The 22,746-nt window shown below is 65.6% G+C and overlaps 1 protein-coding gene across 5 annotated transcripts in view; it reads left to right on the forward strand.

Annotated features, from left to right (window-relative positions):
* Nucleotides 1-22,746, forward strand: part of STARD8 (StAR related lipid transfer domain containing 8) — a 63,695-nt gene that overhangs the window by 16,525 nt on the left and 24,424 nt on the right. The window contains exon 1 of one of the 5 annotated variants that reach the window (XM_075435529.1): nucleotides 367-460. The exons of 2 other annotated variants lie outside the window; for them this stretch is intronic. Coding sequence is in view for 1 of the 3 variants with exons in the window: in XM_075435528.1 (XP_075291643.1) it covers nucleotides 22,027-22,099 (73 nt within the window). In the remaining 2 variants the exon portion in view is untranslated. Of the gene's footprint in view, nucleotides 1-366; nucleotides 461-11,114; nucleotides 11,174-21,881; nucleotides 22,100-22,746 lie in introns of those variants that run through there. 2 more of the 5 variants (XM_075435531.1, XM_075435528.1) reach the window with 2 other exon arrangements.

Below are 22,746 nucleotides of genomic sequence, written 5' to 3' on the forward strand. Positions count from 1 at the left end.
CTCCTCTCCAGGCTGAACCAGCCCGGCCCCTCAGCCTCTCCCCGCAGCAGAGATGCTCCCGTCCACCTGTGCTGGTTTTTCCCCCTGAGCCGCTCTGCTCCAGACCCTGTCCCCCGCTTCCTCCCCCCCCCGCAGACCGTGCGCGGCCGCGTTCCCCGCCGCCGGGCCGGGCGGACGCTGCCCCGGGGGGCTCCGGGCCGGGCGGTCCCTGGCGGGGCGGTCCCGGGGGGCGGCTCCGGGGCGGCGGGGGCGGGCGGAGCCGGCGGGCCCCGCGCGGAGGCCCCGCACCTGCCGCGCTCCCGCCGACAACAGCCGGGGCGCGGCCGGCACCGGGCAGCTGCCCGCGGGGGGCCGGGGGGTCCTCGCCCCCCCCCCCCTTCCTCCTCCTCCTCCTCCTCCTCCTGCTCCGCCGGGCTCGGCGGCTCCCGCGGCTCTGACGGCGGCGCGACACGGCCGGGAGGTGACGCGGGGAGCGGCGGCTGCTGCGGGGCCCGGGGGGGGGGGTGTGAGGGGTCTGTGTGGGAGGGGGGCTGTGTGTGGGAGGGGGTCTGTGGGGGGGGCGTGAGGTGTGGGAGGGGAGGTGCGGGGTGGGGTGGGTGTGAGGGCAGGGTGAGGTGTGAGGTGAGTGTGTGCATGTGGGGGGGGGGTGAGGGGGTCTGGGTGTGTGAGGGGGGTCTGTGGGTGTGAGGGGGGTCTGTGGGTGTGAGGGGGGTCCGTGGGTGTGAGGGGGTCTGGGGGTGTGAGGGGGGTCTGTGGGTGTGAGGGGGTCTGTGGGTGTGTGAGGGGGGTCTGTGGGTGTGAGGGGGTCCGGGTGTGAGGGGGTCTGTGGGTGTGAGGGGGTCTGTGGGTGTGTGAGGGGGGTCTGTGGGTGTGAGGGGGTCTGTGGGTGTGAGGGGGTCTGTGGGTGTGAGGGGGTCCAGGTGTGAGGGGGGGTCTGTGGGTGTGAGGGGGTCTGTGGGTGTGTGAGGGGGTCTGTGGGTGTGAGGGGGTCCAGGTGTGAGGGGGGGTCTGGGGGTGTGAGGGGGTCTGTGGGTGTGAGGGGGGTCTGTGGGTGTGAGGGGGTCCAGGTGTGAGGGGGGGTCTGTGGGTGTGAGGGGGTCTGTGGGTGTGAGGGGGTCTGTGGGTGTGTGAGGGGGTCTGTGGGTGTGAGGGGGTCCAGGTGTGAGGGGGGGTCTGGGGGTGTGAGGGGGTCTGGGGGTGTGAGGGGGTCTGGGTGTGTGAGGGGGGTCTGTGGGTGTGTGAGGGGGTCTGTGGGTGTGAGGGGGTCTGTGGGTGTGAGGGGGTCTGGGTGTGTGAGGGGGGTCTGTGGGTGTGTGAGGGGGTCTGTGGGTGTGTGAGGGGGTCTGGGGGTGTGAGGGGGTCTGGGGGTGTGAGGGGGTCTGGGTGTGTGAGGGGGGTCTGTGGGTGTGTGAGGGGGTCTGTGGGTGTGAGGGGGTCTGGGTGTGTGAGGGGGGTCTGTGGGTGTGAGGGGGTCCAGGTGTGAGGGGAGGTCTGTGGGTGTGTGAGGGGGTCCGGGTGTGAGGGGGTCTGTGGGTGTGTGAGGGGGTCTGTGGGTGTGAGGGGGGTCTCGGTGTGTGAGGGGGTCCAGGTGTGAGGGGGGTCTGTGGGTGTGAGGGGGTGTCTGGGTGTGTGAGGGGGTCTGTGGGTGTGAGGGGTGCCCGGCTCCTGCTGCGGCCGAGCCGCTCGCCGCCGGCAGACCCGCCGCTGCGCTGGCGGAGGGACGCGGCGGGCTGGCTGCGGGCGTTGGGCTGCCCGGGTTGTCTCGGGGCTCCTTCGCCGCTCCTCTAGCTGGGGTTGCTGATGGTGAGACCGGGGGCTGGGAAAGCGCGGATTTGCCGGCGGATCCGGGGAGCCAGAGTCCGTGGAAAGCAGTGCTGACTTCACGAGGCTTTGGATCGGGCCCTTGCGCTGTCGCGGGGGGAAGCCGGACTCCGCGTTCTGGCGTTCGGAGCCGTGGGCGCGTGTTTGCAGTCAGTTGTCTTGCTTGGAGACCTTTGGCAGAAACGGAGGGGCTTTGCCGTGTGTGCGTAGCTTGTCACGTCGTGAGCTAGCAGTGATCCATCAGCATGAGAGGCTGCTTTTCGCAGGGGCTGTTTGATCGTGGCTGGCAAACACCAGCTCTTTGTGCGTTTGGCTTTGTGGCTCCTTGGTGGGAGCGGAGAGGAGCTGCCTCCTCTGAGACCCTCGCAGTCCCAGGGTGTCAGCGCACATATCGTGACGTTGCTGGCAGAAACCTGCATTCTTTTCCACGTGCGTACTTGAACTCTTATCAATGAAAGTGCTTTTTTCCGTTTACCTGTTAGCGGAAGCCCAGTTAGAGAGGCGGCAGTGGTGCTGGGGCAGGCGCCGCGGCCCCTCGCCGCTCTCCCGCGGCTGCGCTGGCGGGGTCTGCTCCTCGCCGTGGGCTGGGCCCGGAGCGCGGCTCAGATCAAACCCCCTCAGCCTCTCTCCCTTCTCATAGGGAAAAAAATTCCTCCCACCCTTCTGCCAAAAGCTCGTCAGTAATTTCCTTGGGTGACAAACCCTCAGGTCCTGGCGCAGCGCAGGGATCAGACCTGGCTTCCGAGGAGGTGCTCACGTTCAGTTCATGTGCCGGCGCTTCCTCTGAGAAATACTTTTCTGATAAAAGACCGACCGAATAATCCAGTTGTGCTTCTGTTAGGCATTCCCTGTCTGCATTGCCTCGGACGTCCGAACCTGAGCGTGTGCACGGGACAGGCTGCCAGCAACTTCGTTTCGTAAGAGAACAAAATATGGTTTTGCCTCAGGGCACCTCAGTACTTCCTCTTGGGTTCTGTACTAATTTCAAAAAGATTTGAAGGTTCTCAAAGTCAGCTGAAGTAGAGGAGGGGAGAGGAAGGTTGCCCTTTCCCTGAGGGCGTAGCAGAGGTTGCTGCGTGACTCTGCGGGTGCTGCCGGTGGTGCTGGGGCAGTGGCCTGGCCCCTCGGTGCCGCGCCGGAGCCCGAGGGGAGCTGCGGAAAGCCAGGCGCTGCCGCAGCTTGGCTGTCCTGGGGCACGGGGCACATGGTGCCCTGCAGCCTGGGCAGCCGCGGCTGCTTCCTCGCGCTGCTCGTCCCTTGAAGAGCCCGAGGCAGTCTGCCCCTCGCAGGGGTTCGCAGACGGGAGTTTGCAGTTGCGTGGTTTCGGAAGGGCTGTTGCGTTCAGATGTGTGAGGGCGTTGAATCCTCCGAGCAGAGGCAGCGTGCCGGCAGCCAGGCTGCGGAGGCAGGCAGTGCGTCCCGGCGCGGTCGCTGCGGCCCCGGCTGCCTGGGGAGCTGGGGAGGGTCCTGTGGGACGGCGGGACCCCTGCCCTGCCCAGCGCTCACTCCCCGGCCCAGCACTGCCTCGGGCATCCCTGGTGCCTCCTTCCATCTCCGCCAGCCCAGTACAAGACTGGTTGCTCCATCCCTCTGCCCGCCAGGCTCGGTGGAGTGCGCTGCCAGAGCCCAGGGACGGAAGCTGAGCTGGGTTTGTGGGGCGAAAGGCTCTCAGGGGCAGCGCGCCGGCTGGAAAGGCTGGGATGCTCCTGCCCTTGCCGGATCTCCTGTCCCCCGCCGTGGCCGTGCCGGTCCCGGGGCAGCAGCGGCACGCTGGTGGGAGACGAGCCGCCCCGAGCCGTGGGTGCTGCTGGGGCTGAGGTGTGTGCCGTGGCGGGGACGTCTGCGTGGAGGTCGGGTCTGCTCATTTCTCAGCTTTCCTCCATCCGCGTGCTGTTCCAGCCCGGGGAGGTGTTTGGTCGGATTTAGTGCAGGAAGCAAGGCCGTGCTGGGAAGCGGCCGGAGCCTGGCCGGGGCGGTGGCCGGGGCGGCGTGGAGGAGCCGTTCGTTAACCTTTGTGCCGGGCTCCCGTGCGCTCCGGGCAGGACTGGCAGCGGCAGCGCGTGGCCGCATTCCAGCGAGGCCGGGGGTCTCCTGCCGGTTAATGATTGAGCCACCATAACCCTTCTTGTGCGAGCCTGTCGGAAAGTCACCTCCGGATAATTATATTAACTCCTCCAGGCTGCCGGGTCTGGGCGCAGAAGTTTACAGAGACGGGGTCTTTCCCCGCATTCCCGGCAAGAAACGCGTTTTTAGGTGCAGGGAGCGGTGGCTTGCTGGTTTCTGTTCGCTTTCTGCGGAGTTTGACGCGTTATTGGCACGGTTCTGTGCCGGGGCCCGTGGGAGGTGCGGAGCCGTGCTGGCCTCGCTCCGTGCGCGTCCCTCCTCCGCCCTGTGGGACCCCAGGTGCAGCCCCCAGCCCCTGGGACGCGGCTCCCGCGGGGTCCCGGGCGTCCAGCCCCCGTCCCCGGTTGCTCAGCCGTGGTGCCCGTGGGTGGGTGTCTCGCCAGCCCGCGGCTCTTCCCTCGGCCGCTCGGTTAATGATCGACAGGTCCCCGCGCCACGCGGGCACGCTCCAGCGCGCAGCGGCGGAGCTGTTTGCTGAGCGGGTCGAGGGATCCCTTATCAGCAAAGGGCACTCGTCACCCGGTGCCAGTCACAGAGCCAGCGTTAGCGGCGGGCTCTGGCAGCGGGCGACAGCAAGCGCAGCAGCTCGGGGGACCTTCGCCAGCGGGCTCAGCTGTTTCGTATCCCACTGCACGGAGGCACGGTGCCAGCCTGAGTTCCTTGTGCTGCCCCGTGGCCGAGCTCAGCCCTTGCCTTCCGTGGCTTCCCCAGCATCCGTCCCACGGGTCCCGCTCCGACGTCCCGGTCTGTGTCATGGATTGCTGCCGCCGGCCAGGGCGAGCGCGGGGCCACCAAGACGCGGTCGCCGTGCGGGGCTGGGCTGCGGCTGGTGTCACGCCTCGTGTGCGTGAGGTGCAGCCGCTGCGGTGCTGGCCGGTCCCTGGCAGAGTCGCTCTGTGCTGGGCCTGGCAGTCGTGCGGGGTTCGGGAGCGAAGCCAGCAGCAAAACGCTCGCTGCTGCGGCTGCGGTCGCTGTGCTCGGCGCGGGGAAGGCAGCGGGCGCCCGGGGCATCACCGGGATGGTTGGGACGTCAGCCTCGGGTCTGCCGACCTGGGTGTGGGGAGAGAGCGGGGGGGGTGGCAGCTGGAGGGGCTGAGCCCCGCAGCACCGGAGTAGGGGTCCCTGCTCGGCCTCAACCAGCTCTGCCTGCCCTGGGATGACCCGGGCGGAGGTGCGGGGTGTCACAGCCCGGGGTGCTGCTGGAGGGGACGAGCCTTCGGCGGGGTCTGCTTGTGCCCTGCCGTTCCTTTGCCCCTGGTCTGTGCAATGTGACGAGGGTGCCCGGGCTGCCGGCGCGGTCGGGATAACTCCCGGGAGGGCAGCATGGTCCTGGGGTGAACATCTGGATTTCTGTGCACCCTGCGGCCAAGCCTTGGGCTTCCCGTTGCTTAATTGGGAGCAGGAGCTCCTGCCGGGATGGCAGGCTGCTGGGGCCGAGGGGCTGCGCCGGGGGTCCTGCCCTCGCTCGGCAGTGGGAAGCGTCCGGCCGCAGCACGTGTGCGCGGGGTCTGCGCGGAGCCTGCCTGCGAGCTCGCCGCGCCCTGCGCGGGCAGGCGCTGGTGGCCTTGGTGCCTGTGCTCGGAGCGCGCCGGGCACAAGCGATGGACGCTGAGGTGTGAGGGAAGTGGGAAGACGCTTCCGCCGCACCCCTCGCCCGGTGCCCCGGCCGTGGGGCTGCCGCCTGCGCCGGGGGGACGAGGGCAAACCGGCGGCCCCGCGGCAGGCTGCCGGCCGGGAGCTGGGCGCTTGTGGAGCTGGGGCAGGGGATCTGCCGGCGGGGAGGGACCCGTGGCTGAGCTGCGAGCCTCCCGCGCGACTGCAGGCTGCGCAGGGCTGGAGCAGGGGACCGGGGGGCTTGTCCCCCCTCCCTCCCCTCGCCGCCCCACCGGGGACCCGTGCCTGGCTGGCGGGCGGCAGCTCCGCCTGGGGCTGGGGGAGGAAGCGCAGGGAGAAAGGACAAGAAAGAGCATCTAAAGAAAAAAGGAATTAAAAAAACACAAGGGGGGTGAAGAGGAGAAGGCTTTGCTGGAAGCACTGGGCTGAAGGCTGGGCTTGGGGGGAGCGGGCTGGGCTGGGGAGAGAGGTGGGTTCCTGGGGGTGCAGGCGGGGGTTTGCTGGGGGGCTGGTGAGGGGCGGCCGGGGGTCGGTTCCCTCTGCCGCTGCTGGAGAAACTGGAAGCGGCTGTGGGCAGAGGCAGGCTGAGGTGTCACGGGGCTGCGGGGCAGCCGTGCTCGGTGGTGACTCAGGGTGCACTTGACCTCGTTTCATCAGTGCCATTGGGCAAGAGCAGGACGTCGGGGCAGGCAGGGCCGGCGGCCCAATTCACTTCCCCAGGCTGCCCTGTGGCTGCCGTGCGCCTTCCTGAGCAGACCCCCGGGGAGGCTGTCCCCGAGGCGGCTGGGCTGGGCGCGAGCCGTGTTGGCTGGTGTCTGCTGGGACGAAGCCCTGGGAGCTGGCGCGATGTCTCACAGCAGCCAGCGTTTGGGAAGCGGTGGGTCTGCCCCGGCTCAGAGTGATGGGCTTCTCAAAAAGGGAAAAATTGGTTTGAAGGACTTGAGTGTGCCCGAGATGGTGAGTGTGAGAGGACAGGTTGCCCATTGCCCTCCTGCCCAGGGAGCCCTCCCTGCCGGTGGCAGGCTGAGCATCGGCTTGGTGGGCCCCGGCAAAGCCGGCGGGGCCAGGCAGCGCTTGGTCCCTTCCCATTTGTTTCACTCGGCATCCTTGTGCCCATCTCTGAATCTTCTTATCTTCCATTACGAATGTTTCCGATTCTGATCGTCTGTTGCTAATTTGGAGCAGGAGACATTTTTTGCGGGACAGCTACACGGCCTCATCGGTTTCTGCGGTGACTAAACCTCCTCTGCCTACAGGCCGGCTCGCCGCGGCTGCCTGGGGACGGCGGAGGACGGTGCTCGCGCGTCTGCTGCTCGCCTTCCCCAGGCCTCATCCTGGCAGGAGCACGGGTGAGTGCTGTGCTGTGGCCGTGCTGTAGCGTGGCCCGTAGTGTGACAAGCGGGTGGCAGAAGCTAAGCCGAAGTCCAAATAAACGATTTGCAAGTGCTGCTGCGGGAGGTTGCGGCGTTTCCTCCCCGGCTGCTCGTGCCGGCCGGCCGGAGCTGCTGTCCCGAGGGTGCCTGCCGTGAGGTGCTCAGCCCAGCAGCGTGGGTGCTGGGGCTGTGGGGCCGAGCGGGAAGCATGGCGCAGCGGTGCCAGCACCCCAGATCCCCTCGGTCACCCGCTCGGGCAGCAGTCAGGCTCTCGGCCGCCGCCGCGGCTCCCCGGCCCAAAGGCTGCGGGAGGTGGAACCCCAGCTGCCGTGCCGGTGTGAAGGCAGCGGTGCTGCGGCCAAGGCAGTTGAGGTTCAGAGGTGCTTTTATTGTCCCAGTACGATGTGCGCCAGGCGCGGTGCAGCGGCGGCAGTGCTCGGGCTGCCCCGGTTCGTCTGACCGGGGCTGTGCTCCCAGGACCTGCCTCTGGGTGCTTCACATTGCGCTGGCGATGTCCATCCTCAACACCGCCCACGCCAGCCGGCCGGGACGTCTGCTGCGTCTGCTGCCTGGTTTGCTCTTCCTTAACGCCTTCCGTCAGGGCATCTCCAGAGGCTGTGGATACCAAAATGCTTGCTTGAGCACTGGGTGTCCTCGCACAGCTTGTCTCGGCAGAGCCAGAGGAGCAGCCCTGCTCTCCTGGACCCTGCTGAGCTGTTGCTGAAGCTTCCTGCTCCCACCGAGCTCTCCGAAGCATCGCCGCCTCTCTCCGGGGCAAGTGCCAGGCTCTCCTCCTGCGGGGATCCGGGCTGCTCACGCTGTGCCTCGACGGACGGGGCAGCAAGGCGCGGGCTGGGCAGCGATGGCCTCTCTTCTCGGGAGGCAGGCGTGGTCTCCGCTGAACCCTTGACTCGCGCTCCGGACGGACGCTTGCTTTCCAGCCAAGTGGGAGCTGACCCCGCTGCTTTCCTTTCCCACGCCCAGGGCCCGCACACACCTCTGCAGCACGATTTTTCCAGTGCTGCTGCTGTTCAGGGAAAAAAAAAAAAAAAGCAACAAGTATTTTAGGCATTTTGCAGCAGCAGCTGAATTGTATCAAACTACTTTGTGCATCTGAGACTTAAAGCCCTGAGTATACATTTTTGAAGGGGCACGTTTCGGGAGGCGTTGTGGTCCGGTGACGAGGGAGGTGATTTTGTGGATGCAGGGAGCCGGGCTGTGCTCTTGGCTGTGCTCCTGGCTCTGCTTCGGGAGAGGCTGTAGAAGAGGGATAACGGAGAATTCCCTTCCTGTAAACAGTTTGGGACCTCTGAGCGCGTGGGGACCCAACCGAATCCTGCCACCACCTCCCGTTTATCGGTCCTGCCCCATCAGCGTTCCTCTGCGGCGGCCGGGCAGCGCCCGGTGCCCTCGCGGTGCCCGTGCCAGCGCGCTGGCCGGAGGGCTCTCCCGGGACGCCACGCGCTCCGCCTGCCGCCCCGCTGCCCCGGGTCCCCGGGAGGGGCCGGGGAGGGTCAGCTCTCCTGTCCCCGCGCGGGGCTGCGTGCCTGGGAGCCTCCGTGTCCCGCTGCTGTGACACAGCTGCCTCTGCGCCCGGCCTCTCGTGGGCTGCTCCTGCTGCGCGTTTTTCCTGCTTGCGTTTGGTGGGGGACGTTGGTGTGAAAACAGCGTTTGTGGCTCCTGAGCCTCCACCTGTCGCCTTGCTCCGCAGCCCGGCGGGAGCAGACGCGGTGCTGCGCTGCCTGCAGGGGCTGGGAGCTGCCGGGGGGCTGGGGGGGCTGGGGGGCCTGGCGTTGCTGGGGTCTGGGGGGATGGCATTGCCGGGGGGCTGGGGGGCTGGCATTGCTGGGGGGCTGGGGGGGCTGGGGGGCCTGGCGTTGCTGGGGTCCAGGGGGATAGCACTGCCTGGGGGTCTGGGGGCCTGGCATTGCTGGGGGGCTGGGGGGGCTGGCGTTGCTGCGGTTTTGGGGGCTGGCACTGGCAGGGGTCTGTGGCCTGGTGTTGCTGCAGTTTTGGGGGCTGGCGCTGGCGGGGGGTCTGGGGGAGCTGGCATTGCCGGGGGGCTGGGGGGCTGGCATTGCTGTGGTTTTGGGGGCTGGCGTTGGCAGGGGTCTGTGGCCTGGCGTTGCTGTGGTGCTGGGGCTGGCATTGCCGGGGGGCTGGGGGGCTGGCATTGCCGGGGGTCTGGGGGGGCTGGCATTGCTGCGGTTCTGGGGGCTGGCATTGCCGGGGGTCTGTGACCTGGCGTTGCTGGGGGTCTGGGGCTGGCCCGGGGCACGCGGCTCTGCCTTTCTCATGGCTGCTTTCCACTGGCCGTTTCCAGGCGGGAGCCGCGTCCCTGCCCTCTGCGGGCACGGCGTTTCCCGCTGCAGGTGGGCACAGCGCGCCTCGGGGACCCCGTGGGTGCTCGCCCCGCGGGAGGGCTCTTTGGGAAGGGGTCGGGGTGGGAGGGGGAGGCGCAGCCCCCGGACCCCCAGCTGCGCGGGGCGACGCAGGACCTCCAGCAATGCGAACAACTGCGAGGTCCTGCTCTGCGCGGCGGCTTTGGGAGCGCAGCCTGCGCTTGTCCGAAACGAAGAGCGGCTCCCAGGCCGGGAGCCTGTTCTGAGGGTCTGGTGCTTTCCTTGTTGGAAAGAGAGTTTGCACCTGGACGGTGGATTTTGGGCCATTTTTGCTCAGGACCCGGTGATCATGCAAGGACGCAGGGGCCGCTGGCGGGAGGCTCGTGTGGCATCGCCAGTCCGGAGCACAGACACCTCGAAACACCCCGGGGGCCCGAGGCTTGCAGTGGCTGAGGTTAAGGGACTGAAAGGGTTAAAGCCGCTTTGCAGTGTGATTTTTTTTTTTTTTTTTTTTAAAAAAAAAGCCATTTCCTTCATGTGCAGAGACAGTTTATTTTCTGGGCATTCTTCGGGACTCAGGGAGGTGCCTTTTCTTTAAGGCATTTCCTGTAAGCAAGTTTATATTTGGATTGGGGAGGGTGGGGAGAGGAGGTGGGTGCTGGGGAGGGGTCCGGCGGCCCGAGCCGAGTGACCTCAGCGTTTGGCTCCTTGTCCTAAATTGTTCGAGGCGGCAGCAGCGGTGGTGGGACTGGCGGCGGTCGGAGCGGGGTCCCTGGGGTGACCAAAACAGCGCTTGTGGGGTGAAGGAAAGGGACGGCTCTGTGTTCCTTCTTCTGCAAAAGCCATCAGAGAGGAGCCGCGTGCCCTGGCGAACGGAGCTGTGCCTAGGCCGGGAGCGTGGTCTGGGGGGAGGATTCGAGCCGGCCCCCCTGCTCGGGCAGTAGCTCTGGTGGGGATTCACCTCGTGCTGGGCCAGAGCAGCTGCCCTGGGCTGGAGCTGAGGAGCTGCGGTCTTTGTCTTCCCTCCCGTTGCTCCTCCCTGATAAGCCGTGACCTGCTGAGGCACCGTTAAGTCCTCCTCCAGTATCTGCAGGGTTTTTGAGTCAGCGTTAGGAACTTGCGGAGCAGGCAGGTTGATCTTCACCAGAATTCACCACTGCTAACACCAGAAAAAAGCTAAGTGGTTAGTGCCAAGTAAAGGTGAGCTGTCATCCCCTTCCACCCTTTGAGACCATCCCTTCCACCACCTATAAGATGATGAGGAGAAGTCCTGCCGGATCCCAGATTCTAAGGGTCATAGCTGATCACCTCTAATTCAGTTCCCTCCCCCAAGATGACTTTGATTTCTGTTAAAAACAAGAAAATCAAGCAGGCAAGCACAGCAATGTAAGAGATCATCAAAATTTACTGTGCTGCTGGTGTCTGTAGTGCGGAGCGAACCCTTTTCCCGTTGATGTCTGGTCGGCCCCTGGTGCTCGTGCAGGTCCTGGGAGCCTGCGGCCGGGCTCACCTCTGCGCCAGCGCCGGGCGTCACGCAGCTCTCCCGTTGTTCCCCACGCCAAGTTTGTTCTCCCCCATTTTGTTTTCTTTTTATTACTGTGATTTCCTAACATCGGAAGAGGCGAGTTATGAAACTGGAGTTATCCAAACACGTCTTGTTTGAAGATAGCGTTTCATCCAGCAGATGCGGCTTCCTGCTCTGTAAATGGTTTGCATTGTTTCGCCCTGGCTCCTGGCCCCGCCGCTCAGCGCCGGCAGCCCCAGGAGCGGTGGGCCCAGCCACAAAACGCTGCTGGCCGTGCGGTGGCACGGACAGGCTGAGCTGGGAACACTGGTGTATTCCACAGGCGTCCTCCGAAAACACCGGGGAGGTTCACCGGAGGCTGCCGCCTGGCAGGGGTTAGCAAGGCAGCGTGGGTGCTGCGGGGGGCTGCTGCGGGGGGCTGCTGCGGGGGGCTGCTGCGGGGGGCTGGCTCGCTCGGCGGCGGCTCCTGCGAGGGGTGCTCGGGCTGCCCGGTGTGTGCCCACTCTGCCAGTGAGACTCCCTCGGGGGGGGCCGGTGGGTGCCGCTTCTGCTCGAGCACACCCCAGGTGTCTGCTCCAAACGTCCCCTTGCTGGTGCTTGCTCGTGGGGTCCCGTGTGTTTGAAGGGGACCCAGACCCTGGGGCCCGTGTTCAGGTGCCTGTTCGGGGGGGGACACAGCCCTGCTGTCAGGGGCTGCTGGGGGGGACGGACAGCCCTGCTGTCAGTGGGTGCCGGGGGGGGACAGCCCTGCTGTCAGTGGGTGCCGGGGGGGGACAGCCCTGCTGTCAGCGGCTGCTGGGGGGGGGGACAGCCCTGCTGCTGGTGGATGCCGAGGGGGACAGCCCTGCTGTCGGTGGGTGCCGAGGGGGACAGCCCTGCTGCTGGTGGGTGCCGGGGGGGGACAGCCCTGCTGTCGGTGGGTGCTGGGGGGGGACAGCCCTGCGGCTGGGGCTGCTGCGTGTTGGGTGCGGAGCCAGGCCAGGGCTCGTGTCGGCAGCCATGGGCGTTCCTTGCGCTGGTGCAGGAAGCTTCTGCCAAACGTGACATGGAAGGCGTTGGAAAGAGCTGAACTGATTTTGCCTGGAGAAGTTTTGTCATCACTGGGGATTGGAGACCTGAGGTGGTGTTTGCTGGAAAGCCACCAAGCCCTCCGCGCGGGTTCCCTGCCGCGAGGGAGCGGGAGGCAGAAAGGCCGCACCGTGTTTGCTCAGCGTGTCCCGGCCATCCAGCAGAACGGCTTCGTCGGGGGCGGCACGAGCACGGCCACCACCGTCCCTGTGTCAGAGCAGAAGGAGCTGGCTGTGGCCGGGTTTGTGCCCTGGCCTCCTTTCCCCTTGGGCTTTGCATCTCTTCGGTTTCTCTGGCTAAAAACCTGCAGGCGGCTCTCGGTTGGCTTTGTAGCCGTGCAAGCTGCAAAGAGACACCCAAACTGTCTTCGGTAACGGGGAAAATGCCAGCTGACTCTTGGCTCTGGTTTTAAACGTTTGATCCGGAAAGCAAAAAAGTACACATCGATTTTCTCATAGGGTGGTTAAATAGGACGTGTGCCTGGAGGAAACAGAGCTGCTGCTGGCATAGCTGCTGCAGATACGAGAAACGTGTGTGCTGGTGAAACAGGAGGCTGCTCTCACTCTGCTCGTTACTGCCCGCGAAGTTGGGTGGTGGCTGGAATCTGTGAAATTTTCCACCTCTGGAAAAGGTGGAAAATTCACTTTGCAGCCCAAATGTGGGTGCAGGGGGAGGTGCAGCCTTGTCCCCTACTCCCTGCTGGTATGAGCCACGACGTCTGGCGTCCTCCAAGGCCCCCATCGTGAAATCAAACCTGCACTGTGGAGTTTATCAGCTCTCTGAACTACGCTTTTAGTTCTGCTGTTTAGAGAGGACGTGAGGCGCCGAGTCCTGGGAGGGTTTCTGGGAAGAGCTGCGGGTCCTGGTCTGGTGCTGCTCCCTGGCTGTCCGCTCCTGGCCGCAGGTGGGAGCGAGTCGTGGTCTGCACGGCCTCTGCTCTCCGGCTGCTCCGCGCTGGGTGCCGCACCCATGAGGGACGTGGGGACGAAGCCGGGTGCTTACTGGGGGTCCTCTCGCAGCCGAAGGGCTTGGGTGAGGCTGTGTTCACGGCCGGTGAGAGGCACGCTCCGTCTCTGGCGCGCGGGCCGCGGAGGTGGGTGAGTGCCCACGTCATTCCCTGGTCGGTCCCCAGGCACTGGGCGCGATCCCTGTGGTGGTGGCAGGACGAGTAGCGTGGGACTGCAGAAGGGGTCAAGAAAGAGGGAAGTCGGGGCTGGCTGGTACGCCATGGCTGCTGCGCCTGGCGCTCCGTTCCCTGGGCCCACGGATGCCGTTCGCCGTGACCTTGGGCTTGCAGGAGAGTGGTAGGTGGTCTGCGAGGGGCCGAGGGCTGGGGGCAGCAGGGGGGTGGAGGCAGGCTGGGCTTGGCTGGAGGTGAGTTTTCGGTGGGCTGCCCTGCTCTGCCCGCAGAGCCGGCTCCGAGAGGAGCTGGGTGTGCCCCAGAGCTCTTCCTCCGGCGCAGGAAGCCGCGGCGGGGGTCACGCTGCCCCGCGGCTCGGGCACAGCCGTCCCACTGCAGCCCGCGCCGGCCGTGCCTGCCGCTCCCGCTCCTGTCCCCCGCAGCTTTCCCACCTGCCTGAGAAGCGGTGATTTTTTTAATTAATTTTTTTTTGTTGGTTTTTTTTTTTTTTTGCATGAATGGGAGCGTGTTTTTGTGAATGTTCTTTAGGGGATGTGAAGCCGCAGATGTTTGCTCATTAATTAAGTTCTGCAAAACTGCTGCCGGAAGCAGCGCCAAGCGCTTGGCAGGGCTCTGAGGTTTGACGTTTTTCCTTCCTGCCCCCTTCTCGGCGATGCGAGCCCTCGGCTCGCCCTTCGCCCTGCGACGGCAGCCCCTACCCCTGCCCCTCCTCCCCGCCTCTGTCCGGGCTGCGCGTTGGGTGGCACCTCTCGTTTTGGGGTGGTGGGCTGAGGTCCCCAGGCAGGGTCCTGCGAAAGGAGTCCGTGTCTCGCTTCGCTGTTTCTTTGCCCGCAGCCAGCAGAGAAGGCAGAGGATAACGAGGTCGGAAGTCTCAGTGATTAGTGTTTGATAAGGCTCCCTGACGTTTATCTCTTGTCTCCATAGAGAGGAGGAAAACATGGTGAATTATGAGCATCTGCCTCGGCAGGGCCAGCCCTCCCTGGCTGCCCGGCGCGGGGTCAGGTCCTGTCTCATGCGACCTGAAGCCTCCGAGATCCCCGTCGCCCTGCTGCGAGTGAGCGCAGAGGTCTCGGGTGTCCTCGGGCTTCTCGCTGGCCGTGCTGGCAGGGCCGGGGCCAGCCCAGGCGCCTCACGGGGGAAGCTGCCCGCTGGCTGGCGGTACGTGCCGCTCCGTGGGCAGGAGCTGTGCTCGCAGGCGGCTCCTGGCAGCGGGAGGTGGCTCGGGTAAATATAACTCGCCCTTGCGCAAGGCTCTGTGTTGCGGGTTATCGAGGCACTCTTGTTTCTTGGCCAGGCTCCTGAGCCCGTCAGCGTTTCGAACAATGCGCTGGGGCCTTTGACAGCTCTGTCCCTCTTTTCTGACGCCAGGGCTGTGCCGGCCGCGGGCAGGGGGAGCCGCGGGCTGCCCGGGGCGGTGGGTCGGTGCCGTGGAGCTGCCGCGGCGGGGTCTGCCATGCCTGCTGCGGGGCCGCTGCCGGTGCCTGCCGCTCTCTGCCCCGTTGGCGCTCTGGCCCAGCCGGCTGGCACGTGCAGTTTGTCTGGTGATGGCTCCTTGTCCGGAGGGGAAAACGGCAACGGCAGGCAGGGCCTGCAAAGAAGGACAGCAAGTAAGGGAAAGTGAGCGCGGGTAATTTCAGCTCGACCTGTCTGGTGCTGCTGGTGGAGTAACTCAAGCTGTGTCCGAGGGCGGCAGACCCCGCGCGGCCCCTACCCTCGTGCTCTGGGCCGGCGTCCTCTGGCCGGGTGGGCCGGTGGCTGCGCCGGGAGCTGGAGCAGCCCCACCTTCCAGCAGGGCTGCTTGGGTGGACAGCCCGAACCGGTGTCTGGCGTGCGTCAGACCTTCCTCGGGGCAAAAAAAGCCAGAGCGGAAAAGTCGTAGGCTGCGTGGGGGGAAATGAGAGGACAGAAAGGGGTTCTGCTCCGCTCCGGTCCCCTGCGGCTCGGCAGGCGCGGGAGGAGGAATGGCGCGTGTCGCTTCCCGGGAGCGCGGCTGGGGCTGGAGACGAAAGCCGTCCACCCGCGCCGCGCCGTCCTGCGCGTCCCTCTCCAGCGCCAGCCCGCACGTGCTGGGCTGGGGACGGGCGCGGGCGAGCTTGGCAGTGGCAGCGGGAGGGGATGCTGCATCCCGCGCCTCTCTCCGGGGACGCTCGGGACGGCCGGGGGGAGCGCAGATCAGCTCGTCCGGCCCAGCTCGGTGCTCGTCGCCTCGTGACCCCGCGCAGTTCTGCGGGCGGGCCGTTGGCGGGTGGGAGCGCAGCGCTCGGTGGGCAGCGGGTCCGTCGGTGTCACCGTGTCGGTGTCACCGCGTCCATGTGTGCCTCCGTGGCGTGCTGGGCAGCGCGGCGAGCCCGCCCGTCGGCGTGCGCGCCCTGGGGCTCGCCCAGCCCGGCAGCCGTGCCTCCAAGCCCCCGACCCTGCAGGTGTTTAGACAGAAGCAGGGTGGAGACCATCTTGGATGGGTTGGATGGCGAGTGGCCGCGGTGGCTGGCGGGCCGGTGCTGCGCGCCCCAGGAAGATGCTGAGGGTGAGCAGGACCGCTGGCGTGCCGCGCCAGCCCGTTGCACGGGGACAGGAATAGAGCTTCGCACAGCCGGATGTTTCGAAGCAGCTCAGCGCTGTAGTTTTTAACCACTTGTGAGAGCCGAGTGTTAATTAAGGGCTTTCAGTCCCTGCAGAAAAATTAGCGACTCGTAAAAATAGCCACAGATGTGAGCTGATGGGTTTGCCACAAATGACGCTGGCCTGCGGCTCTCAGGTAGGAGTTTTCTGAGGCAGAGGTTTCCGCAGAGATGTCAGCGGGAGAACGGCCGCACGCTAGCGAGACTGAAGAGCAGCGCTTGCTTGGGAAGGTGTGAACAGTTCGAAGAGTTGGTCTGACAGATGCAGAGATGACTGCCGGGGAGGTCTACAACGGGGAGGGTGTGTAAAATACTGCTGTGCAAAGCACCTACGTACGGGTCTGGGGCGGTGCTGGGGGGCTGCGAGGGTGGGCAGCCCCTCTGGGCTGTGTGGGGGTGACAATGCGAGGCGTGCTGGGAGTCTCTGAGGGTGGGCAGCCCCTCTGGGCTGTGTGGGGAGACATGATGCGAGGGGTGCTGGGGGGCTGCGAGGGTGGGCAGCCCCTCTGGAGTGCAGGGGGGGACGATGCTGCTGAGGCCCCTCACCCTGCAGCACGCCGTACGGGCTGCCAGCCCTGGGGAGGGCTCTGGGCTGGTGTCCCGCAAGCCGAGGAGACCGAGTGAGCACCGTGACAGCCTTCGCCCTGGTCCTCCCGCCCTGGAACGATGGGGAGAGCGGGGCTTCCCTGCCGCGCACAGCGTGCGTGGCCGCTGCAGCAGAGGTTTTCTTGGAGAGCTTCCTCCGCGCGTGATCGCAGGTGGATATTCCAGTGTGACTGTCTCTAGGGCAAAGTGTCCCCAGTATAACCCCTAGAAAGCACCAGACGCGGGCTGGAGCCTTCATCACCCTGTGCATAAGCCCATCGTCGCAAGGGGAGTTTGTCTCCCGTTAGCAGCAGGCTCCTCCTCGCCGTGTCCGGCTGCGAGCACAAGCGAGATCACTGTGCTGTCGGGGCAACACTCAGCTGGGCGAGAAAACCCCGAGTAGGTCTCGCTGTGACAAATCCTCCTCTACTTACACAGGGGCTTTCACATGGAAGGGAAGCTGGGAAAAAACATGCCCGTTCCTGCCAAAAGGCGCTGCTTTGCCAGTAACCGGCCTCTGTTTGCTAATGCCGCTGCTGCGGACGGGTGAGGTGTTGAATCAAGGCTTCCTGCTGTCTTCTAACCCATGGGCTTCTCCTCGCCCTGACCCTGGGGAGGGCTTCCTCTGCTGCCGACCTGGCTGTCTGCAGCCGCGGCACCGGCTCCGGTGCGTTGGGCGTCATAACCTCCCTCGAGCGGAACAGCTGTGCAGGGGGCTGTGAGCTCATGCGCCTGCAATCCCTCGGAAGGCCGGGAAGTTCTTGGTTAATTAACAAAACTGAAGGAGAGAGTCATTTTAACCGTCTCTGGGAAGCATTTCGTATTGCTTACAGCAAAGGTCTGGGATTCAGGACTATCCTTCGGCTACGGACCAGCCCAGTTCCCTCCGTGCGTCCTCGGATCCTCCCTCTGCCGTGGTGTGAGCAGGCTCCGTGGCCGTGTCCCACGAGGCTGTGCTTGCTTCAGCTCCTCGGAAAACGCCGTGTTCTCCATAAAGGCCACGCTGTGGGCTGTGTCTGGGTTGCGTGTCGGCGTGTCTGTGGAGAGGGGTGCGGGACTGGCTGGCAGAGATGGCTGTGCTGGCTTCGCTGGTGGGGGACAGACAGATGGGACCAAGCCTGGTGAGCGGAGTCTGCCATTCCCGTGGTTCGTCTTCCAGCATCTTGACTGTCAGGCCAACATATGAGTCTATGACATTGCTCGAGGCCAGCTTTTGCATCCTGTTTTGTAATATTCTCTGACATTCCCTGCATTCCTGGCAAGGAGACTTCTGTATTTTGTTAGAATGTTCCTTTGTCTCTTTGCAAAACTGTGACATCCTTTAAAACTACTTCTCAAAAAGCCCCTTGGCCTGCTCTCTCCAGCAGCTCCTATTGGCTTCAGAAAGAAGAGGCAGCCTTGAGCTTGGACTCCAACCCCAACACTGTCTCCTTCCAGGGGGAAGAAAGGGGGGAAAAAGAGAGAGGAAGGGTTATGGACTCCTATTTGGCTCAGGTGGCCTCCATAACCCTCAGGTCCCTGCTGTCTGGTTTCCATCCTTGTTCTCAAGTTTCACACTGACCTCCATGTTTCTGTGATGATTATGGCTCTTTAACTGTGCTTTCGTTGCCACCACAGCCCGTCGGGACAGTGCGGTCTGGAGGGTCCTGGGTTTGGAGGAGAACTTTGTAACAGGCAGAAGCCACCGCAGTGGTCCTCGGGCTGGTGTCCTGCCTCTAGCGCTGGCCTCTTCTGTCTTACCTACCAGGGTGCAAGGAGGCGAGCTGAGGGGCGGGTGGGACGTTTTGCAGTGCCCCTTGACAGGGGGTGAGAGACATGCCGTGTTTCCCTCCAGGAATCAGAAACTAGGCGAGAAAGAAATCATGGAGTCATAGGATGGTTTGGGTTGGAAGGGACCTTTAGAAGTCACCTAGTCCAACCCCCCATGCAATGAGCAGGGACATCTTCAGCCAGACCAGGCTGCTCAGAGCCCCGTCCAACCTGACATTGAATGTTTCCGGGGATGGGGCATTGACCATCTCTCTGGGCAACCTGTGCCAGGGTTTCACCACCCTCGTCATAAAAAATTTCTTCCTTATATCCAGTCTAAACCTACCCTCTTTTAGTCCAAAACCGTTATCCCTTGTCCTATTGCAACAGGCCCTGCTAAAAGGTCTTCTTAGGAGCCCCCTCCAGGCGCTGGCAGGCTGCAGTAAGGTCTCCTCGCAGCCTTCCCTTCCCCAGGCTGCCCAGCCCCAGCTCTCCCAGCCTCTCCTCCCAGCAGAGGGGTTCCAGCCCTCACATCATGGCTGGGGCCTCCTCTGGCCCCGCTCCCACAGCTCCAGCTCTGTCCTGTGCTGAGGGCTCCAGAGCTGGACGCAGGACTCCTGGGGGTCTCAGCAGAGCGGGGCAGAGGGGCAGAATCCCCTCCCTCGCCCTGTGCCCACGCTGCTGGGGATACAGCCCAGGGCACGGGTGGCCTTCTGGGCTGCGAGCGCACATTGGTGGCTCATGTCCAGCTTCTCATCCCGCAGCACCCCCAAGTCCTTCTCGGCAGGGCTGCTCTCCATCCCCGCATCTCCAGCCTGTACCGATACCGGGGGTTGCCCCGAGCCGTGCACAGGACCTTGCGCTTGGCTGTGTTGAGCCTCATCAGGTTCACGTGGGCCCACTTCCTGAGCTTGTCTGGGTCCCTCTGGATGGCATCCCGTGCCTCCGGCGCGTTGACTGCATCGCTCAGCTTGGTGTGACCTGGTGTTGAAGCCCCGCTCTTGAGTTTGGCTTGAATCACTATGGCCTGTTATCAGCTGCATCGGGGTAGGTCTGGTAAACACGATGTCCCTCCTTCGGTCACCAGCACAGGCAGGGATCCCCTTGGCCGGGCTGTGCCAGCTCCCGCTGCCTCCCGCGGGTGAGGGAGACGGTGCCACTGGGACCTTCTCTGTGCCCCAGAAGGAGCTGTTGGCTCGGGGGCCCTCTCAGCCTCCTCTCTGGGGCCGTGTTTCAGTTTGCTCCGGAGAAGCGGACGCCTGGGTGCCTCTCCCGTCGCTCTGGAGCCAGCAGAGGCTCTCTGCTCCCTTCTCACCTGCGCATGCTGGCCGGAGAGCCGGGAGGCAGCTGCTGCTCTGCTGCTGCAGCTGGGAATGGCGCTCGGGGTTCCTCCGCGGTGGTGTTAATGGCAGGAAGGGCCGCCCGGGGTACGGGTGGAAGAGGCTTTTCCTGGGCAGAACCGGACTAAAAATCCCCTTGTTGAGGGGGAGGTCGTTGCGTGCCCCCACTGCCCCGCACCTCCCTGCACACCTCGTCCCAGCTGGGCACTGGTCCCAGTGCCGGTGTCAGTGGTGTGTGTCCCTGCAGAGCCTTGGCCACCACCATCCCACACCTCCAGCGTGCACCCGCGGTGTCAGCCGGGTGTCAGCGTGCGCAGAAAGGCCTTTTTCGCTCTAAAACATGGTCATTGCTTGTTACCTGTTGGCTAGATGCGCTGCTGGCTTGTTTTTGGCAATACTCCTTGCCGAGGCAGTGCTTGCTTTCAGCCCCGGGAGGACCGGGGCCTCTCGGTCCTGGGGTCCCGTTAACCTGCTGCGTGGAGACAGCTCTGGTGGGCGCGCGTGGTGTGCTGGAGCGGGCAGCGGCCGAGGCACCCTCCGGCAAAGCGCGCGGAGCGGCAGCAGCACGGCTGCCTCGGAGGCCCGGTGCTTCCCCGCATCGCTGGGACGTGAGATCACGTTTGGAAGCGGCTGCCGACTCCTCCCGTGTTGGTGGGAATCTGCGACGTGGTCGCCGGGAGCTCGGCTGGCCGCGGAGACGCCTGCCCACGCGCCAGCGCTCGCTGCAGCTGCTGGGTGCCCGGCGTGCCGTGCCCTCCGCCCGCTCCTCTCCCCGGTTTGCTCGCAGACGGACTCGCCAGCCCGCTCCCCTCCACGGCCCCCTCCGCGCTTTGGGCTGGGGGTCTCCCCGCCAGGTCCCGCTCAGCCGAGGGGGTCTCGCGGCGCGTTCGGGACCTGACCCGGGGAGGGGGGGTTGCACAGAACGTGCTTTTGGGTACGGAGACGAATCCCGCGTGAGCCAGCGCTGCTGGCTGGGACCGTGCCGCCTCCTGACGCGGTTAGACGGGTCCTCCTGCGTGGAGGGCAGGAGCGTGCCCGGGGCAGGGCGACGCGCTGACGGGGGAGCGCAGAGTCTGTAGAAAATCAGGCAATTAAGTCTGTGTATCTTGAGTAGCAGGTGCTCTGGATCTGGTCCCTGAGCCATCTTTTTCCGAAGCTTTTAGTCCTCTGCAGTGACTTGGGGGGCTGGGACACTTCTGACGGGTCCTCTGCGCTTCCCGTTGTCCCAGCCCTCCCGTCTCCTGCGCGCAGGAAAGGCCGCGTCCACGCGCGCTGCCCTGCCCGGCTGCCAGCGGCCGGCAGCCCCCGCGGCGTGCTGGTGTCGGACCGGAGCAGCGCCCAGCCGAGGGTCCCGGCCGGTGGCGGCAGGGACGGCATCGCCTGAGGGGCAGCCCCCAGCCAAGGGTCCTGGCCGGTGGCAGGGATGACATTGGCCAAGAGCAGCGCCCAGCCGAGGGTCCCGGCTGGTGGCAGCAGGGATGGTGGCCAGGGCAGCCCCCAGCCAAAGCTCCCGGATGGTGGCAGCAGGGTCGGTGGCCAGGGCAGCCCCCACCCGAGGGTCCTGGCCAGTGGTGGCAGGGACAGTGGCCAGAGCAGCGCCCAGCCGAGGGTCCCAGCCGGTGGTGGCAGGGACAGTGGCCAGAGCAGCCCCCAGCTGAGGGTCCTGGCTGGTGGCGGCAGGGTCGGTGGCTGGGGCAGTGCCCAGCTGAGGGTCCCGGCTGGTGGCGGCAGGGTCGGTGGCCGGGACAGTGCCCAGCTGAGGGTCCCGGCTGGTGGCGGCAGGGTCGGTGGCCGGGACAGTGCCCAGCTGAGGGTCCCGGTTGGTGGCAGCAGGGATGGCATCGCCCGAGGAGCAGCGCCCAGCTGAGGGTCCCAGCCAGTGGTGGCAGGGTCGGTGGCCAGGGCAGCCCCCACCCGAGGGTCCTGGCCGGTGGTGGCAGGGACAGTGGCCAGAGCAGCGTCCAGCCAAGGGTCCCAGCCAGTGGCAGCAGGGACAGTGGCCGGGGCAGTGCCCAGCTGAGGGTCCCAGCCGGTGGCGGCAGGGTCGGTGGCCAGGGCAGCGCCCAGCTGAGGGTCCCAGCCGGTAGCGGCAGGGTCGGTGGCCGGGGCAGCGCCCAGCTGAGGGTCCCAGCCGGTGGCAGCAGGGTTGGTGGCCGGGACAGCCCCCACCCGAGGGTCCCAGCCGGTGGCAGCAGGGTCGGTGGCCGGGGCAGCGCCCAGCTGAGGGTCCCGGCCGGTGGCAGCAGGGTCGGTGGCCGGGACAGCGCCCAGCTGAGGGTCCCGGCCGGTGGCAGCAGGGACAGTGGCCGGGGCAGCGCCCAGCTGAGGGTCCCGGCCGGTGGCGGCAGGGTCGGTGGCCGGGGCAGCGAGGCGTCCGGCCGCTCGGGCAGCGCTGGCGGGGCGCGGGAGCGGGGCGGTTGGCAGCGTGCCTGTGAGCGTGTGCGCGCCCGCCGCGGCGTCCTGGCGCGCTGCCCGCCCGCTCCCACCCCCGCTGCTGCAGCAGCCCAGCCCTCCGCGCGCCCGGGGATGTCCGGTTTGCTGCTGACGAGAAGTCGGGTGGCGGGGTCAACGCGGGCGCGCGTCTTTGGCTCGGTGCGGGCGGCCTGCGCGGGAACGCCGGAGCTCTGCGGCTGGCTGCCTGCGGGAAGGTCTCTGGGCGGGAGGGCTCTCGCCTCCAGCGGGTGGTCCTCGGGTGCCGGGCTGGGGGATCCTGGAGGCCAGTGGTCATGCTGATATTTTTTTCTGCATTTAATCCACGGTTTCCAATGAACAAGGCCAGGATTAACAGCTTCTGCCATGGTGAGTCTGCTCGTGTCCCAGCTGGGGGTTTCGTCCTGTGGACGGCTGCAGCCCGCGAGCACGCTTTCGGGGGAGCCGGGGGACTCGGCCAAGTGACCTTTCTTCTTCTCGGAGACCTCCTGGGAGCAGTGCTTCCTCTGCAGCGGGGCGTGCGCTTCGGCTTTCACACCGCAGGGCGAGGGCAGGGGTAGGAGGTGTAATTTGTTTGGTGGTAAGCTTTTTTATTGTTGTCGTTCTTTCTCTTTTCTTGAAAAACAGACCAGATTTTCCTTCACCTTTTTTTTTCCTTGAGATGATCTGTGGCCTCTGCCCTGCCAGGAGCGTGCCAGCGCGGAGGGGGCTGCGGTGCGTTGTGAGCCCCAGCCCCGGTGAGACAGGGCACGGCCGTGCGTGGTGGGAAGGAGGGGGAAATGGGTGCCACGGAGGGCGGCTGCTTTCGGTCGCACCGTGTGTGGCTTGGCCTTCAAGCCCTCCGCTCCCTGCTTAAGAAGCAGAAGGCGTAAAGATCCGCAGCTTTTTTAATATTTAGGCTTATTTCTCTCAGAGTCAGCCAAGCTGGTGACAGCATGGTGGCCGCGCGGCATGCCAGCTCCTCCTAACCCTCGTTTTTTTCCTGAGCCCGCGCCAAAATGCCTTTCCCTGAGCCT

Source organism: Opisthocomus hoazin, chromosome 14, assembly GCF_030867145.1.
Source record: "Opisthocomus hoazin isolate bOpiHoa1 chromosome 14, bOpiHoa1.hap1, whole genome shotgun sequence".
NCBI lineage: Eukaryota > Metazoa > Chordata > Aves > Opisthocomiformes > Opisthocomidae > Opisthocomus > Opisthocomus hoazin.